The sequence below is a fragment of the Prunus dulcis genome, chromosome 8, assembly GCF_902201215.1.
Source record: "Prunus dulcis chromosome 8, ALMONDv2, whole genome shotgun sequence".
Classification (NCBI taxonomy): Eukaryota; Viridiplantae; Streptophyta; class Magnoliopsida; order Rosales; family Rosaceae; genus Prunus; species Prunus dulcis.
Window position 1 is genome coordinate 9387841 of NC_047657.1, and position 19783 is coordinate 9407623.

Sequence of the window (19783 nt, forward strand, 5' to 3'; positions counted from 1 at the left end):
CTTCCTCCTCACCACCACCACTCTACCGTGCCACCCCATGTCAGTATAATTTGTATTTTTGATGAAATTGATACATGTTATTCCATCATTTCAATTTTGGTTGCTGGTCACTGCTCTAGATTTATTTGTCAATAACTTGATCTACCAAATGAGTATAAGCTCCCAAAAAGTCAGATAATTGATCTTTGCTAAAGAGGATAAAGAAAAATTAGTGCAAGATGTGTGTGAGATATATTGAAATAGACATTGCTGCACCTGAGATCTTCAAAAACCTTTCTTCTTCCGAGTATTAGACAAAGGGTTTCTAGGGTAGGTTGGGGTTAATGGTAGAGTATTAGTGTGTGTGTGTGTGTGTGTTTTTATTATTTATTTATATTTATATTTATATATTTTTTAAAATAATTGGATAAGAAATGACTCATTTGTCCTTTAAAAAAAAGCCCCAACAGTTTAGCCTAAAAGAATTTCGACACTTTTACACTAAGACCCTATGACCCGAAATCCTGAATCTACCTCTAAGCGTTGGAAATAACAACTGGGTCTAATTTCTATATTTAATGCATAGAAAATTTATATGGATTAGAAAACCCTAGAAATAATGGTCGAAGTGAGTGCTAGGTATTCTGTCTTTAAGACAATTTATGCCCCACTATGGTTGATCGGTGTTTGTGTCCCAAGATACAACAACCCTGTCCTTACGATAGTAGCCCTCCAAATCATAAGGCCCTAGCAAACCACGATTGTGTTGAACTCTCTCATATGGACTCACTTATGAGACTCTACAAAGATCTTTATACTGCATTATGAAAAAATTAGTCTACCTTCCATGTGTAGGTCTTGCCTACACCCTAAAATATGTGACTTTATTTGAAAGGTCAAGTGATGCATATGTTAACTTAGATGTTGTAGGGGCCTTTTTGTTCCAACAAATCTAGGTGGACTTGGGCTGCTGTAAATAAAGAGTGACTGTAACATCCCACATCGACCAACGAAGAAGGAGTAATGTGTCTTATATGTACATGCTCACATCTATCTAAGACGAGGCCTTTTGGTAACTCACTAGTTTCGGAGTCATGGGAACTCTAAAGTTAAGCGAGTTGGGGCTAGAGCAATTCCAGGATGGGTGACCCAGTGGGAAGTTGCTCGTGAATTCCCATAAACAAAACCTTGAGGGCAAGGGGGCCCAAAGAAGACAATATCATGTTACGACGGAGCAGATCCGGGATGTGATAGTGACATTGCTCTTTCCCTTGGGTTCAAGCACTAGACCCTAAAATACCCCAAAAGAATTCCAATTCTTAGGGAATATTCTGGTCATGTTTAATGGCTCCTTGCAGGTTCTGATGTATAACAGGTACTCGAATGATTTTGCTTGATTTTGCTGTATTAGAAGTGCTTTTCTTGAAGTAGAATATGTGTTACAAGTAGTGAAATAGTGCTGGAGAAGATGTTGAAAAAGATGGAGTTCCTGGCAGTTGTGATGGCATACGGCAACTGATGGAAGGCATACGACAGCTGATATTGGGGTTGATACTTGATATTATACACAGATCATATAGGCTTGACATGAAAGGCTTGTGTCGTGGGAGCTGAGAATCCATAAGTTTAGCGAGAGAGAATGCTGGGGATGCTTGAAGCACGGTGTTGAAAAAAGATACATATGATGTTCTAGGGCTTGGGATGATTTTTGAGGTTTCTAGTAAGTAGAAAGTATGGCTTGGGTATGACTTGCTCTTGCTGTGGTTGTTCTGTGTTTAAGAATTTGGATACTTGAATGGTGTTTAAGCATGGTAAGACTTGTTTCTGGGTGTTTACAAAGCGTAAGCTTGCCTCTGTGTTACTGGTTTGAGCTTGGAATAGCTAAGGCTTGTTTCTAGGTTTGGAATGGCTGAGGCTGGGTGATTTCTAGCATAGGGTGAGCTTGCCTCTGCCTTCCTGGGAGAAAAAGAGAGGAATGAAAGGGTTAAGCTTGAGTTTGGTGTGTTTCCCGTAATGAGAATATGCTTGCTCATATTGCTGTCTTGGTTCCCTCCTTCTGGTTCTGGATAATGCCTCCTTTTATAGGTGCTGGAAGAGCAACTGTTGGTCTAAGCTTTTAATGGGGATGGTTGAAATGGTGGAAGTTAGGCTTTAATACTGGCAGGTTAAGTGCTGGAGGAAAATGCATGGTAGCTCTAGCTTTTATGCTTGTAGAAGAGGCTTGGTGGTTGGGTCGGTGGTTTAATGCTGGAAGGTTGGCAAAAGGCATGTTCTCTCTGCTTACTCATTCAATGGGCTTAAGAAAATGGGTTTGGGTTTTGGGGCTCCCAAGCAGCCCAAAACCTCTATTCTTTTGAACCTTTGACGGGCCTCATGGATTATTGTACCAATCCACACCACAACCCGCTCAGCAAGCCCTAAGCATGTATGTGGTTTAGGCCCACTTAAGCGTGTCTGATGGTTTAGCATAGGAAAATGTATTATTGGCTTGGCATGACAAGTACATTATTTATATATTTATTTAATGTATTAGTTCCCAAAATACAGCTTGAATTAACGCATGACCAACATTATATGTTATATTGGACTTGAAATATCTTTGGGTTTCTTGTGACATATTGGGCCTCAACAAATTCATTACTTCAAACTTGAAGAGATATATCTCTTCAATTTTAATTTCCATTTAATTTCAGAAAATTCTAATAAATTGTTTAACATCTTGTTGCAACAAACAAAATAGACGAATACAGTATTTCAAGAAAACACTATAATAATAACCATCTAATTAAGTGGTCAAATAATCTCGGATTCAAGTGATTTTCGCAGAGATAATCTATGAGAAAATATCTAAAAAATTAAACAATTCAAATTATTAAAATACAATGCGTGGTGGGTCTTACAAGAATATCCTTCCTCAACCTTATCTACAATATATGAAAAGTGATAAATAAAATGAAAATTAGCCAAATTCATGTATCATTTACTTGGTTATTAGTGCTCAGTTTTGCGCCGTCCGATTAGCATCGAACGTCCAGAAGAATCTAGTGCAGATCAAGAGAGAAGTGAAAAGTGAATGAACTTGGAACCAAAAAATAGCGAATGAAAAACAGACAAGAAACAGAGGAGTAGGAGTAGGAGTAGGGGCACATAACCATAACCAAAATGGAGAGTTTTATGATGATGATATTGAATTGAACCATTGAGTCAGAGAGAGAGAGAGAGAGAGAGAGAGAGAGAGAGAGAGAGATAATAATCTAAAATTCTAATAAATCTTTAATTCTTATAGAGAGATGGATAAGGAAGGCGAAGACGCAGATGGAGGAGGTATCAAAATTCCAAACCCTAACCCTAATCTCAGCAATGGCTCAGCGAAGGGAAAGTCATGCAAGGGTTGCCTCTATTACTCATCCACACAGAAATCCAAATCCAAATATCCCACCTGCGTTGGCCTCTCCCAAACCCTCCAACAAGGTCTGTCTTTCTGTCCGTCTCTCTCTCTCTCTCTCTCTCTCTCTCTCTCTCTCTCTCTCTCATTCATTTTGATTGCCAAAGTTCATAGACTCTTCAAATTGAATTGATGAATTACTTTGATGCATGATTCAAATTGAATCTGGAAGCCAGAAAGATCGGTTCTTTGATATTCTAGTGCTACAACATTCACAGGCTGAATTGATGCCTATATTTTCCCACTCAAAATAAGGGCTGTCTTTGTGGAGTATGTATTGTTTATGATGTCCTTGTTATTTGTTAGTATATAATAATTTCTTATAATTTTCTTCCTGTGTATTTAGATGCATCTGAAATTTATTTATTTCTAGTCATCTATATGATATGCGCTTATTTATGGATTTATGGCCAGTGCCCAGCTACATTGTGGGAGAGACTGAGTTAGAGGCTTCTAAAGCGGACCGCAGCCTTACAGATTTCAAGTATGCTTGCGTAGGTTACTCGGTGTTCTTAGACAGAAAAGATTCTCCTAGTGATCAGCAGAATAAACAAGCGGAATTGCCGTTTTGTGTTGGTCTTGAGGTGTTATATCTTGACTCTATCTTTTTCTTGTTTTCTTGATTTGTTTCATTTTATTCTTAAAGACTGTTTGGCATTTCTCTAGTCGAATATCCATATCACTTTCCTGCCTTTCCTGTCCTTATGTCTAAGTTAGTTATATAATTATATTGAGAATTCGTAATGCTCATATTTGTATGTTTATGATCTTCTCATAAAATCAGTTGATATGTGACATAACTAGCTTGTGTCAGGTATTGTATGACAAAAAACCAGCAGGCCATGCACAGGCAGCTCCTGCTCATAAAATTGAAGGTATATGAAGTTTTTCTTTTCTCTGTTTATTTATTTGAAAAGGCTGTGGGGATCTCAATTCACTCTTGATTTGTCGGAATATAGAAAGAATCCATCTTCCCGTACCTTCTTAGTCTCTGATACTAATTGATTCAATGACTTTATTTGTGTACGTATACTTCTCTCTATTTTGTTGCTTTCACCATAAACACCTGAAGTTAGATGAAGTCTTTCTATATTCATCTGCAATGTGATTTTCCTGCATTCATTAAGGGATGTTTGGTTACCATCAGACTGAGATCTCCCACGTTTTTCCTTGTTTTGATGTATAATTTATTCTCTTGATAATGGAAGCCCATGGCACTCATGTGCAGTGGGTCCATTTTCATTTGGCTCTCAAATGCTTGGTAAAGTTTATATAATAGCTGTTAGGTCAACATGCTATATGGGATAGATGCAGCGCAAGCAACATTTTGATGAAGTGAGTGGCAGAAATGAGGATATTGAGATGTATGTGTGGGAAGACAAGGAACGATAGGATTCAAAATGAACACATTTGTGAGAAAGGTGAAGTATCACCCATTGACAGGCCAAAAAATAGCATTTATTAGATAGGAAATGAGAGAGAACTGACTATGGTACTTTGGAGTTTTTGGACATATTCAATGCAGATCAATATGGTAGTCAGAAAGAGTAACTTAATCAACATAGAGAGTAGTTCGAGGGAAAGAAGACAAATATGATAATAGAATTAGGGTGACTTAGATGATAATATGGCCCGACATAGGACAATATAGAGGACCATGATTCACGTTGCCTACCCCAAATAGTTGGGATAAGGCTTTGTTGTTCCAATGCCTTACTATTAATTAAGTATGTGCTCTATTTGTGAATGGATAAAGGCAATAAACTTATTTGAAAACATGTGCCTGTTTTGTTACATCTAAGTATAATATTTCTTTTCCGAATCTATCTGTGTTATTTGTGTTTAGAATATATACCTGGTAAATCAACAAACTTATCATGGTATTAGAGCCACAATGTGTAGGTCACCTTATTATACATAAGAACTCTCGGTTGAGGCCACTTGTCATGTGCATGATCACCCACAAGAGGAAATCCACGTAAGGAAAAGTGTTGAGCACTAGTTCCTCATTGATTGGGCTAAGCGTCCAGTGAAGCTATATACCCCTATTAGGTCTATCCACTTGACAACTTCAGCTTTTGAGAATCATAGTAAACCAACAAACCTTAATATTTAATGTGAATACTTACTTGTGCAAAATGACTGAATTTTCTTATAACATTCACAGCAACCTTGTTTATAAATTCTTGGTGTGTTTCCCTCTCCAGAAAATGTTCGGCCGATTCCTCAACCCCGAAGCTACAGACCACCACATTCAACAGGAGATGAATATCTCAACAGGTATGGCAAAACTTTGAGTTAGCAAAGAAAAGAAGTTATCCATGACTTTCTTTTTTTCACATGGTTTTGTGTTTGAGTTTTCCAGTTCAGTTTGTTCTTGTTAGACTTTAAAACTCTGAGTATTTGTATGTATGCAGGTTTAAGAGGAATGCAATACTAGTAGCATCAGGTGTTGCTAAGAATGTGAATAGAGTGGGAAGCTACATCAAGCAGAGTGTGGATGACATTCTATACCCTTACCGTAGAAGGCCTAAGTAACAATTTTGATTGTATGAGTAATTTATAGCATAAAAGAAGCCCGATGCCTGAAATGGCATGATCCCAGTTGTATGATTAAATTGAAATGTTCATCCCTCCCTCTTTCTTCTTGTATGAACAAATTAATCATCACACGAAGGGAGCGGTTTGTATATTTTCGTTTGAAAATAATTGCTAACATATTGGTTTTCGTCTACAAGTGATTTTTGTTACTTGCGGCCAAATTTTTACATAAATAATTATGTGGCTTAGTTGTTTGATCAGGAGTGATCAAGCATTAATCGATTAGTAAGTTAATACAGCGTTGATCACTTTTTTGGTCCACTTAGCAATATAATCTCATAATTTGAACATTCGTTTTTCAGATTATCATTCAAAGATCACCCCTTGTAAAAATTAGCCAACATCGTTTAATCATTTGATTCTTATTGGGAATATTTTCGTTTGTTTATTTGATCGATCCATACAAACGAACTGTACTAACCAGTCAGCGATAGGGCCTGAACAAATAGAAGACTAAAACAAATAGCATAATAAACTACCTTATTAATTAACAGGCCCGGCCTGAACAAGGGCCGTCATTGCGACCGCCCTAAGCCTATTATTCAAGGGCTCAATTTTTTTTTTTAGTGTTATATTATATTATTATTAACTGATTTAATATTTTTTAGGAAAACAAAAAAAAAAGGATGGTGTTTTGGAAGAACGCGCATCCTTTTCGCTCCTCAAGAAAAACCCTTTTGCGCTACCCGCTTCACTCCTCCAGGTTAACGTTAGATTTATCTATTCTAAATTCTTGTTCTTCTTCTCGTTCTTCCTCTTCTTCTTCTCATCTCATATCATCTCATTTAAGCTTCTCCTACTAGTTACAGAGTTGTGAATCCCTAAATTAATTTTTCTATTGGTAGATTGGGGAGATTACAAAATCCAAAGTGTGGACTTTTGTTCAGTACAAAATCGGTCCTTGTAAAAATCAATTGAAAGTAATTTTTCATGATTTGATATCAAATGAAAAGGAAAATATTATTTTTTTATTTTTATTTTTTTTGTAGATTTGTGAACTCACATGAGTTGCACATTCTCTTTGCAGGAATTCTTTTAAGCTCTAATTGATTGCAAATTTGGAAATATCAAGTTTGTTGCTGTGGAGGGGGATTTCTCAAATTCCAAGTTATGTTGTTCTTTGTGTTATTGAGGATGCAAAGACATTTTTTATTTTGCTGATTGCTGAGGATGCAAAGGGATTTCAACTAGATTGATGTTGTTTTGCTTTGGCTATTGAGCATGCATATAAATTTTTGATTTGTTGGTTCCTTGTTGCTGGATGAAAAAGAACTTACTGAATTGTTACAAGTATTTATCTTGTTTGTACATTGTAGCCTTTTATTTTGAATTTTTATAAAATTGAAGTTTGAATTGAAAATTTATTTGCTAAATGTTTAGTTAATGTGAACAGGTTAAATCTTGGTTGAAAAATGGGAGTGAGTTCATCACTAAATTTAAAATATATATATATAAGGGCATAATTTTTACTTTTGCCCTGGGGCCTGAAAATTTCAGGACCGACAGGCAGTACCAATACGTAAAGAAATAGGCTCATCACTGTTTTAAAACCAAAGTAGTATTTCACAATCTCCTCAAACTATTCAAAGCGGGCAATTTAACCTGTAACTCGGCACAGCAACAAGCTGAACTGCTTTGGGTGCAGTCAGTCCAAAAACATCATTCATGTCAAGCTCATTAGGCTTCATTCCATCAGGCAACTCCCATGCAAAACAATGAAGAAGATGGGCCACAGCCATCTCCAGCCCATACAGCCCCAATTGCATACCCGGGCACGACCTACGGCCCGACCCGAATGGGAGGAACTCGAAGTCGCTCCCTTTAAAATCGGGCGAGCCATCGTTCAAAAACCTCGAGGGTTTGAATGTTTCTGGCTCATTCCATGCAGTTGGGTCACGGGCGATAGCCCATGCATTAATATAAACCCGTGACCCAACTGGAAATGAGTAACCAGCCACGGAAGTCTCCTCTGCAGTCTCGTGGAGGAGAAGAGGGATTGGTGGGTGAAGACGGAGGGATTCCTTGACTGCACATTTGAGGTAGGTTAGGTTTTCGAGGTCAGTTTCTTGGACCCTACGGTTCAAGCCAACAACATTGATGAGCTCTTGCTGCACTTTTTGGAGATCTTTGGGGCTCTTCATCAGCTCTGCCATTGTCCATTCAATCACTGATGCCACCGTTTCAGTTCCTCCAAACATTACATCCTATGAATGCAAAGTGGTAAATCAGAAGTGACAGAGTGATAATTAAACACATCATTTCCATTACCAAAATAGTTAACACATAATATTGATCTTCTGAGTGAGAAATGAGAATGTGCTTTATTTTACCATAAATTCTGAGTAAATATAGTAAAAAACAAAAGAAATCAGATTTGTTTATTTTGATTTAGAAAAGGAAAAAAGCATTGACCCACCTATTAAAAAATATTAATTACAATGTAATCCGCTTGTGAAATTACCTAAATTAAAAAAATTAAAATAAATAAAAAGGAAAACCCCTAGGCCGAGTTGGCACCTCAAATAAAGGGCAACAATATTGGAGAACGATGTGATCAGTAAAACGGGGGTTTGGTAGTTAATAATATTGGAAAGAAAATTATACTAATGTATTATTAAAAGAATAATTGTTTCCCTCTTTCCGTTGAGATTTTTTTAAAATTGAAAAAATAATTATTAATGAATATCTATGTATGGACTGTTATATATATCAAAAATTCTCTATGCAGGATATATTATTTAAAGAATGGACACGCACATCAATATTATAAAAATGTGACAACGATATTTTGCTGACGATAATAATATGGAGATATTATGAATATTCATTATATTTTCATGTAAGACTTACCATGATAATAGCTTTGATATTGTCTCTGGTGAGCCTAAAGGTAGAATTGGGGTCGTCACTTTCCTTTACAGCATCATCACTGAAAAAAGCTATTAATTCATCCACCATATCTGTTTCAGCTTCATTGTCATCTTTCTTGGCCTTATTTGTATTCCTCTTAGCCATGTGATCATCGATGATCTTATCAATAAACACGTCTAGTGACCTACGAGCCTTAGCCATTCTGTCCTTAAAAGCCTGTGCATGAACCCAACCCAACCATGGAAGAAAATCTTGCATGTTAAAAGCCCCAAAAAGCTTAGAGAATTCCTGCAAAATCTTCACAAACTCTCCTTGCCCTTCATGGGAGCTTGACCCGAACGCCGCCCGATAAGTTATGTTCTTCGTTAGAGTGAAAACCAATTGACCGATATTGACCGGTGAGCTGGTTTTTGTTGCCACATGTCGAACCATCTCTTCAACTTCCTCACGTACTGAGGCCCATGACTCGGCCCGTTTCCGACTAAACAGATTTATGACGCAAATTTTGCGCATGCGACGCCAAAACGGGCCGTAGTTGGCAAAAGCCATATCGGCCCGATCATACGTCAAGTATGATATAGCAGCATTTGCAGGCCGATTGGCAAAGGAACTGTCCTGGACTTGGAGGATTTCTCGGGCCACTTCCGGAGATGATACGACCATGATATGTAAGACCCCCATCTGAAGATGGAGAAGCCCACCATATTGTTTAGCCAATTGGGCTAAACCGCGGTGGGTGAGTTGGTCCATCATGAGCATGTTCCCAATAATGGGCCACCCTCTTGGCCCTGGTGGGTATGGGAGTTTTCTGCGTGACATGAACAAAACAAACCAGGAAATGATGAGTAGAAAAAGAAGAATGAACAACATGGGAGAAGATTGCAGGGATTCAAGTGCTTGGTGAAGGAGGAGATCATCCATGGCTTGGTTTGTGTTCTTGAAAATGGAGTTGTTGAGGAGGTTGATATATATAAATATATATATATATATATTATGAATTTGATAAGGTGAAAAGAAAAGGATGAGTTGCTTATATATATAAAATGGGATCTGCAGCCTTTATGAGGATTGAACTAATGTGGCAAGTAATTACTGGGAACTTACTATAGAGGATGATCTAATCTCACCAACTCCATTCCCTGTGGGAATTTGCCTCCACTTGTCTGCACTAAGGAAATATTTGAAATTGTATTGGGATTTCTTTTAACAGTCCTGATCTTTTGGACCCATGTAGTCCAAGAGATTTATGGTCACTCACCGTTGGATGTAAATTCAACGGTTCACTCATTTATGACTTGAATCTGGTAATAATCATTTATGTCATATTACATTTATATATATCATTTTGAACCATTGGATTAATATCCAACGGTGGGTGACCACAATCTCTTGGACTCCTGTGGTCTAAGAGATCGGGACTGTTTCTTTTAATTCGTTTTGTTTTGTATACAAAAGATTAATAAGGATCTATATAAAAGTTCACATGTATAATATGTGATCTGGGCTGCTTATGTAGAAGTGGAATGTCTTTAAATCTAGAGACTCGGGATTCGTGTAGATATTATTTACATATTGTATGATTTTTATAAGGAAATTAATTCAAACATACCAATTAGCTAGCTAAAATTTGGTTTAACATTATAGTAGTACTCAGGGGTGTACAAGATTCAATCCAATCCACTCAAACCGACCGATCCAATCCAATTTAATTCAATTTCAATCGGTTTTGAGAATTTGGTTGATTGAATTGGATCCGTAATTTTTAAAACCGATATGATTGAATTGGATGACGGATTTGCTTATGAGAATCCAATCCAATCCAATCTAATCCAATATAGTTAGTTTTATGCTTATTTTGCTCTTATAGGTATTTGTAGTTGAAAAGATTATGAATATTTTAAGTTATTTAATGGAGTTATATTTAATATATTATATAATCAAAACAATTTTCTCTAGTATTTCATTTATATTTTACATTTACGTCTTAATATGTTTGATTCGATTAAACCAAAGGATAAATGTTTAATATTTCATTATTATATTTTTTCATTATCAAAACCAATCATCCAATCCAATCCAGTCCAATATCAATTGGATCAGCTCAAATTGGATTTAAACTGATTTGATCGGATTGAAAATATCACAATCGAATTTATATTGGATCGGATATGGATTGACTAGTATTGGTTTTGAATCGACGTACACCCCTAGCGGTAGTCTACTACCACCTCAGCTTGTGATACTCTCATTGAAAATTTGTCATGTGTCATTTAAGAATAACAATTTATATTTTTTTTTTATAGCTGGACTTGGAATCTAATTATTATTATCCTTTTGAATAAAACTAAGAAAATCAAAAAATCAAAAAAAGAAAAAGAATAATACTACTTTTACTACATTTGTATACTACCTTAAGTGACAGATGAGAAGAACAATCTACATCAATTAAAATTAATTAAATATTTTCTTTTCTGCTACATAAGGGTTTAGGGTTTATGGACTTTATCTGCTACATAAGGTAGTAGGAGAATGTAGTAAGAGTAACATTACTCAAAGAAAAAAGAAAAGAGACACCACCCACCCCAACCCATCGTCAACCTCGCGCTGCCTTCTCGCCCTCTCTCTCTCTCTCTCTCTCTCTCTCTCTCTCTCTCTCTCTCTTTTCAACAGCTTAATCATTTCTCACCTTTTCGGTGGTTACGCCAAGACTAGCGATTTTGTCTCCTTTTTCTCACTAATTTGTTAACTTCTAATTTTCAAATTGCCATCATATGTGAAGAAAGTTGGGGTTGGAGGTGTCTGTTAACAGTAATTGAATGAAATTGGACCCTTTTCAATGCTGATTCTCTCACTTCAACAACTTAATCATTTCTCACCTTTTCGGTGGTTACGCCAAGACTAGCGATTTTGTCTCCTTTTTCTCACTAATTTGTTACCTTCTAATTTTCAAATTGCCATCATATGTGAAGAAAGTTGGGGTTGGAGGTGTCTGTTAACAGTAATTGAATGAAATTGGACCCTTTTCAATACTGATGGGTATGGGAGTTTTGGGCGTGACATGAACAAAACAATAAAGAAAAAGATGAGTAGAAGAAGAATGAGCAACATGGAAGAAGATTGCAGGGATTCAAGTGCTTGGTGAAGGAGGAGATCATCCATGGCTTGGTTTGTGTTCTTGAAAATGGGGTTGGTGAGGAGGTTAATATAAATTATGAATTTGATAAGGTTGAAAAGAAAAGGATGAGGTTCTTATATAATTAAAATGTGATCTGCAGCCTTTATGAAGATTGGGCTAACGTGGCAAGTCATTACTGGGGACTTACTATATTGTTTGGTATACAAAAGATTATCTGTATAAAAGCTCAGATGTATAATATGTGATATAGACTGCTTATGATGTAGATGTTAAATTGAGAGAAATATCTCAGCGGCCCACTAATAACAACATCGATATTATTCTCAATTTAATTATCTATAAAGCTTAATAGATGTGAAGTTTTATCATAAAATGTTTCGGTGATATTAATAGTGAAACCGTTCATTATATGTTGTATTTTATTTAATCAAGTCTTTGATGTGGAACTTATATTCTTCAACAGTGGAGACTCGGAATCCGTGCAAATTTTATTATTTACATATCATATGATAAATTTCATAAGAAAAATAACTCATGCATACCAATTAGATAGCCAAAAATTGGTCTAACATAATTCTTTTATGTTCGCATTCAAATCCCTCCGATTAAAAGAAACTACTAGGTGCCAAAAAAAAAAAAGAGAGATAATAATAACAAAGCGATGCATAATGCATCAAAAAAATTATGTACTGACAATTATGAGAGGTGTTGAATCTTGTAAGGGTCAATAGGAATTTGCTAATGTAAGGTTTGCACAAAATTGCATGCTTATACATGTGGTTTTAATTTGAACACTTTAGTATCCTCACATAGTGAAATTTTGAAAAAGTAGTTTTGCACTGAGAGTCGTGACGTCTTGAAGACAGAGAACCAAGATATGTGATTTACGTTTTTAATGATTTTATTTAGCTAATCTTTGGAATTTAAATTGCGATTGTGTTGGGAATTAGAGTTTCTAAATGCTAATCTTAGGGGTTTATCATCGATTGTCTGTTAGCTTGTTGGCATTAATGATATTTCTATAAAGGGTAAGTGAAGTTGGTCACGACTGTCATGCCTTGAATAATTGACTTTATGTTAGGAAATCGAGAGCCGGCCTTGCTATGAACTAACAATATCCATAACTCCATCCTCACGAACATAATCCCTAATCCAATTTCTTTGGTGCTATAATCTTAATCCAATTTCATGATCAGAGTTACGGGAAAATCAACTATTGTCCTACTCAGGCTAGAACAATAGGGGCAACCAATTCATATGATTGACGTGTCACGTGCAACATGTTGACTCAAAGAATTTCACTAACATAGCAAGTCAATACATATTGAAGAGATATACTAAACTAAATGAGCTTCATTGAGTGATCAGAGAACGAGCATTGTTCCAAAATTAAAAATTAAAAAATTTACTTAATCAAAACAATGTTGGAAAATTTTAACAAAGCAAATAGCAAATTCTGTATGTAAAGTAATTTGGGAAAATGAATGAAAAAGGTGGCCAAAATTACAATATCTCCAGCCATATCATACATTGCTGATACAAGTGTTTAGGGATATGCAAGAACAGGCGACCAATTAGCTTGGCCGCTGAAAGTGCTTTTCCTTGTCGTGCTTTCCCTGTAAGAACTAAACTAAGATTTCAGAACTAGAGTATCCTAACAAATAAGAGTGATGGCGGACTGTATCATTTATTTCCTCGTTTGCCTCTCAAATATGGCAAAGGGAAAAGAAAACAAGGCCAACTGTGATTTGGCTTACCACAATCTCACATTTCCATTCATTTAACTGATTGTTCTAGCATCAAATTGCCATGACCAGAGTAGCTATAACCCCGTAACGGATCTAGCATCACCTTGCCATGAAAAGAATAGTGACCGTTGAGTTTCTCTGTCAAATTTGACCATAAAAGTAGCTATAATCCTACAACAAAATACGAAGTACAGCGAGACCAACTGCAGATATGGAGACAAGGGTTCCTATGCAATATTTGATCACGTCGTACTTTGCAGCTTCCAACTGAGCTCTTAATGTATGAATTTCCTGTAAACAAGTTTCAAACAAAGTTTAAATAAAATTCAAAGTTATAATCAATTTATGCAAACCAGAAAACTTCCAGTGCAGTTATGGTGCTCACTCGGTCAAGTTTGTTTGTGAGATTGGTGGTTTCTGCATTTTGATTGGCTAGCTCATCGCGTATGCGCCTGCACTCAGGCATCAGTACTAATTATAACAGTACCAAGAACCCAAAAAAAAAACTCCTGAAGATTAAAGATACAATAGTACAAAGAAAAACAAAAGTTTGCTTACCCTCTTTCAAGATTTAGATCTAAGCGTTGCCCAGCTGTAACCTTGTCAATCTCGTATCTGTTTCAGGAAATAAAATATTTGAGCTAAAAACATAACACAATAAAATATTGAAAAAAAATAAGTTACGAGCCAATATGCCACCGATGGTAGAAACCACAAACGTTATACATCATAAGACATACCTCAATTCACTACGCATCTTCTCTATGTCACCCCGAAGTTTTTCAGTCTCACGTTGCAACATCGAAAAATGGTGCTCCTACGTAAAGTTGTGGGTTAATTAGAATCAACACAATGATATTGGTCCCATATAAAGTACTATTAAGAATGTTCTACTATTAATGATTATTTATTTTGGTCTTAATAAAGGAGTATTCGGAATATGATGCTTCATCAAAAGTGTTTACCAGAATCCTAAAACCATCACATGCATCTAGTACTGAATGTGGACATAAGATTTAAATACGATGATAAAAGCAATGCATGAACTTATTCAACTCATTTGAAGTGGAAAGGTGCTTGAACGAGCATTTTCCAGATCTGGAAGAACATACAGCACAAATGTTTACAGATTTAAGGTCCTTAGTCTCTTGAAGGGATTTTGTTGTTGAACTGGAAGTTCAAATTAGAAGTGTGAATGGCACCTCTACTACTTCGTCATCTATGCAAGCATATCAAATCAGTTTTCCAAAATGAATTCCTTGATTTATTATGAAGCAAGAAATGCACTTCATTGAGCATTTCACGATAGAAACCTTCATGGGAGAATATTGATTAGTTTAGTCAACCCTTGGAAGAAACAGGTCAATTTTCTGATTATTCAACGAAAGATGACAGCACGTTGGGGATCAAACCTATCCCCTGCAAATCCTGCTGTGAGAACACTTGCTAATTTCCATATTTTCAATTCTCCCTAACAAACTCAAGTCAACACAGCCTTCCATCCGGCCACCTTCAATTCTACCTACGAAACGGCCACCCTATGTTTTGCTTTTGTTTCAAAGTTAACCATCCAAAAATAGAAACCGGTCAGTATTTTCCCCTTGACTTACGGTTTTGGATGACATGCATGCATCTGTACATTTAGTTTTGTGCAATGATGTGAAAGGCAAAACAAACCCAAGCTGATCGTTGTCAACAATGCTCAACGTGACTTCGTCACATGTCAATATCAAGCCCACCAAAACCCCCTACCCCACACTGAGATTGCATTAAGGAGTAAATAAAAAAAAATTATGGCAGAAAACGACTAAGCTAATGATAATAAATTTCATTAAAGACTAAACCAAAAGAATAACTTTTAAGAAAGAAGGACGGAGAAATCTGTTAGAACCTGTGAGCTTTTTACTTCAGATTTAAACTTGGACAGGTTTGATTCTTGTAGCATTCCAGCCTACAAACACCAAAGAAAACGCATCAAAACTACATACAAGATTCGCCGTAAAAACATCGAACACAATGCGTGCAACTTCTAAACAAAAACTTCATTGAAGCAAATCAACAAACAGTTGGAGAACAGTTTTACCTTCTGCATTTCCGCTTTGGAAACAAAAGCATGAGCCACATTCTCCAAGCTATCGTTCAGAACTTCAGTGATCGCAGCTGTGATCGCCTCCGCCTGCTTCGTCGGCACGCCTTTGGCCTCTAAACCCCTCACCAGAGCCAACGTGTCCACGAGAAACGCGCGATTCCCATTCGGTTTGACCAGTCCCGAAATCTGCCTGCTGAAGAGCCCATATCCATTGTTGCCCGTCGAAGAAGGCGAGTAGAGGTTTCGTCGGAAGCTGGCGAAGAGAAACGCGGAATCGGCACCGGTTTGAAGCACGCGCTTGCAGATTGCCATGGATTCGTTTTCGATTTACAGAGAAAGCTTGTGGGAATGTTTTGTTTGGGTAAAGTATTTGAAGTGAGAGAGGCGGCGAAAAAACGTGGTTGGATGGGTGGCGTTTTATTATGCGTTCGTTTGTTTCGCGGTTGCGTGCGCGAAAAGCACACGGCTTGCGTTTATATCTCTTCTTCTCGGTCTTTGGTCCAGCACGTCTTAAGCGTTAGGGCCTTGCCCAAGTCAAGTCTAGTAAAGTTGGCAAAAGGCCGCGTATTATTTTATTTTAAAAAATGGTTTTTGTTTCCCTTCTGACATTACTAAATCACCAAAAAGGGTGGTGGGCCACTAAGTCCATTGAAGCCCCATTGGGCATTAAGATCTCTTTGCTCTGACAACTAGTTGAGGTTGAGTAAGGCCGAATCAAACCAATGTATTAACTAGTTTGGTTCAGTTTTAACACTCAAAAAAGTGTAATTTTGGAGCAAATTGAACTAAATAGTAATTAGTTTGGTTTGATTCGGTTTGTTCTATACGAAAACTGCATTAATCAAACTAAATCTCTTATATTAATTTTAGGTTTAATTGTTCTAGTGTCCCCTTTTATGGCACTTGGCACTTTTTATTGGCTATTATCATTTATTATGATGCTTCCTTCAGCACGTTGATATCAACCTTTAATACAATCAGATTGTTTCTTTCTTTTATGAATGTTGAATATTGGTAGGAACTTTGAGATTTATAAATTAGAACAGTGGATGCAATGTTGGCCTTATGTGTTTGAAATTGTTAAGATTGTCAAGTTGAAGATTTGGCTTCATAAGGCCAATATATTGATGGTTTCGGAAATATTGATAGTCCAAAGACATGGAAATTTTGATGGAAATATTATGATATTATCGATATCGATAAAAAATGAATAAAAACTACGGAAATTGTAAGCAAAACTTGGAAATTTTTCTTCAAACTTTGGATGATGTTTATTGAGTCATTTATCTATTACTTTATCACAAAAAATTAGAAGGAAATACATTGCATGATGAGTTTAACTGATTTAAGTTGATTATATAGCAAGCTGACAAATACTGCGAATGTAGAAAATATGTAGTAATTAATGAAAGTAGATTAAACACACCATAATCATTTATTTATAATGATTTACTACAACATTTTACACTTTATACATTGTATGGTAAGATACACGACTGAATTAATACCACATAGAGTCCCTAAAGGTTCAAGTTTGAGTTATTTACACTAACACCTCATAAGGTTTTCTGCTTTTTCACAAAACTCCTTGAGGTTTTTGAAATTACAAGAACACCCCCCTGAGGTTTTAAATTGTTTAAAAAAAAAACTCATTTTCAATGATTTTTCATCCAAAGATTGATGATTTTATACAAAACAATTCTCCAAATGACAAAGTTGGCCTTTATGATTAGATTGCATATACTTCATTGAGGTTAATTTTGTCATTTGCATAAGTTTTTTTTTTCCAATGAAATCATCAATTTTTGGACAAACAATCAAAGAAAAGAGGTTTTGTGAAAACAAACTGAAACCTCAAAGGGTGTTCGTGTAATTTTTGAGACCTGAATGGGTTTTGTGAAAACACAAGAAACCTTAGGGGGTGTCAGTGTAATTAACTCTTCAAATTTTTCACTGTCTTTATCATCTCAATATTATAGCCATATTTTGGCCAAATGTTGCTGAAGTGTGAAAGAAATTATCGACATCGTTATTTTTCGATATTATCGACACTTATATGATATGTGTAAGGATATGTTCCAAAATATTCTAGACTAGAAACTGGAAAAATAGAAAACCGCATCCGAACTGGTTTAAACCGGACCAACTGGTTTCATAAATTTTTTTCACAAAAATCAGACCAAACAGCATCGATTAAATAGTGCCGGTGTGAGGTGAAAACCAAACATAACCAAACCGCGCCCAACCCTAATAGCAGTGGCCTTTGTAATTGGTGTTCCACTGTGTTGTTTCATCTTAATGTAAGTTGTGAGTTATCCCCACAAGTAGTTGGATGCAAGAAAACTGGTTAAAGCATCACATCTGCATATTAAAAGCCATATGGATGTCCAGACTAGAGACCATATATATATATATATATATATATATATATATATATAGTCATTGAGGGATCTCTCAAATAAAATCCTTTAGGGTACAATATAAAAAAAATTTTAAAAACAATCTACGATCCAAAACATCTAATTTTCAAGTCTTCATTCATAGATCGTCTTTGCAAAAAATCATGCAAATTGAAAATCATTAAGGCAGCTGGGACCAATAAAATAGACGAACACTTTGCTTCAAGAAAAGAATATAATAACAACCATCTAATTGAGTGGTCAAAATGGTTTTGAATTCAAGTGATTTTTTTGTTGATTTGATTTGTGTGGGAATATCTAAAAACTAGACTGTTCAGATTATTGAAATACAATGCATGGTGGGCCTTATAAGGGTGTCCCTATTTGAGGAATCCCTCAACTGAAGCTCTCTATATTGAGCTTAGCCACTAAAAAGAGAGAGTTTTGAGCTTAGCCAAATCGCTTAAACCAAGCCGTCCAACAATGATTTGGTTTGCTTTGATTTATCCTCTCATTTTAACTTATGGCATGTTTACTAATCTGAAATTAGGATAAGTAGGAATTGGAGTAACCATGAATCGTGTTAAGCAGGAATTGGGTTAACTATGAATCGAAGGCATGCATTCCAATTGTTTACTAACTGTTAGGAATCGGAATGAAACTAAAGTTCCTATTAAAATGTTTACTATCCATCGTGAATCGGAATGAAAAAATTTTGATTACGAAAATGCCCTTAAACAAAATATGTTGTTCTTTCCAAAGACTACTACAATTTTTCATATGATTATAAAAAAAAAAAAAAAAAAAAAGATTTGTGAGGGGTATTTTTTGCATGAAAAACTTGATTTCCTTTCACCCTTCTCCAATTCCACCACCCATCTATGAAATCAAATCTCTTCAATATCAGGAATTATAAATGAGATTTATTGTGGCCCCACATTACTGTTCATTCCACCCGTATAAGCAAACAAATGAGTCATCCGAAATGGAAATGACTCTTATTCTACCAATTCTGATTCCAGTTACGTAAACATGCCCTTAAACCAAACCAAACTACATTGCTTAATGTTTGATTGGTTTGACTTCAAGTGGAACCACACCAGTGACACCACCCCTAAAGTCAAGTATCTTTTCAGAAAAATAATGGAATTGATAGGATACGTTAAGCTCTAAATCTCTTTACAAAAATAATACAACCGATGAGTTTCACACCTAGACCTAGTCTCCTCACTTATTGCTTTAAGGATGAAATCTCTTCTTAATATCTTTTACTTAGCATATGTGTCAAGTGCAAGTGCATCTGCCGTGCCGTGATGCATATGTTTTTTTTTTTCTTTTTGAAAAAATGAGAGTGTTGTCGGACAACCCTCCAAATATGGCAAGAGTTAATCATATGACCATAAGTGGCTAGAGCATTTGTCACAAAATTAGCTTCTTTGAAGGGAGAGAAACTATCACGCAACATAAATAACACTTTTGTCTATTTCTGGCCAATAACGCAATAACATGTAGAAT

At 36.0% G+C, this 19783-nt stretch overlaps 3 protein-coding genes and 1 long non-coding RNA gene across 4 annotated transcripts; 2 read left to right on the top strand and 2 right to left on the bottom strand.

The window, feature by feature from the left end:
- The first annotated feature begins 3049 nt into the window (after window positions 1–3049).
- On the top strand, window positions 3050–6174 carry LOC117612207. Its single transcript, XM_034340968.1, has 5 exons — window positions 3050–3450; window positions 3839–4008; window positions 4239–4299; window positions 5632–5704; window positions 5842–6174. The coding sequence occupies exons 1-5, from the start codon at window positions 3270–3272 to the stop codon at window positions 5960–5962; spliced, it is 606 nt and encodes a 201-aa protein (XP_034196859.1). The 5' UTR covers window positions 3050–3269; the 3' UTR covers window positions 5963–6174.
- A 465-nt stretch (window positions 6175–6639) lies between these two features.
- On the top strand, window positions 6640–7320 carry LOC117638315. Its single transcript, XR_004587288.1, has 2 exons — window positions 6640–6728; window positions 7053–7320. It is a non-coding gene; the product is annotated as an uncharacterized LOC117638315 (long non-coding RNA).
- A 288-nt stretch (window positions 7321–7608) lies between these two features.
- Window positions 7609–9817, bottom strand: LOC117638131 (cytochrome P450 84A1-like). Its single transcript, XM_034373239.1, has 2 exons — window positions 8876–9817; window positions 7609–8229 (listed from the first exon to the last, which is right to left on the bottom strand). Exons 1-2 carry the CDS (start codon window positions 9815–9817, stop codon window positions 7609–7611), a joined length of 1563 nt encoding a protein of 520 aa, XP_034229130.1.
- A 3608-nt stretch (window positions 9818–13425) lies between these two features.
- LOC117638711 (protein FMP32, mitochondrial) lies at window positions 13426–16328 on the bottom strand. The gene is made up of 6 exons (XM_034373803.1): window positions 15864–16328; window positions 15672–15731; window positions 14521–14597; window positions 14339–14395; window positions 14166–14232; window positions 13426–14071 (listed from the first exon to the last, which is right to left on the bottom strand). Exons 1-6 carry the CDS (start codon window positions 16179–16181, stop codon window positions 13952–13954), a joined length of 699 nt encoding a protein of 232 aa, XP_034229694.1. The 5' UTR covers window positions 16182–16328; the 3' UTR covers window positions 13426–13951.
- Window positions 16329–19783: the final 3455 nt, after the last annotated feature.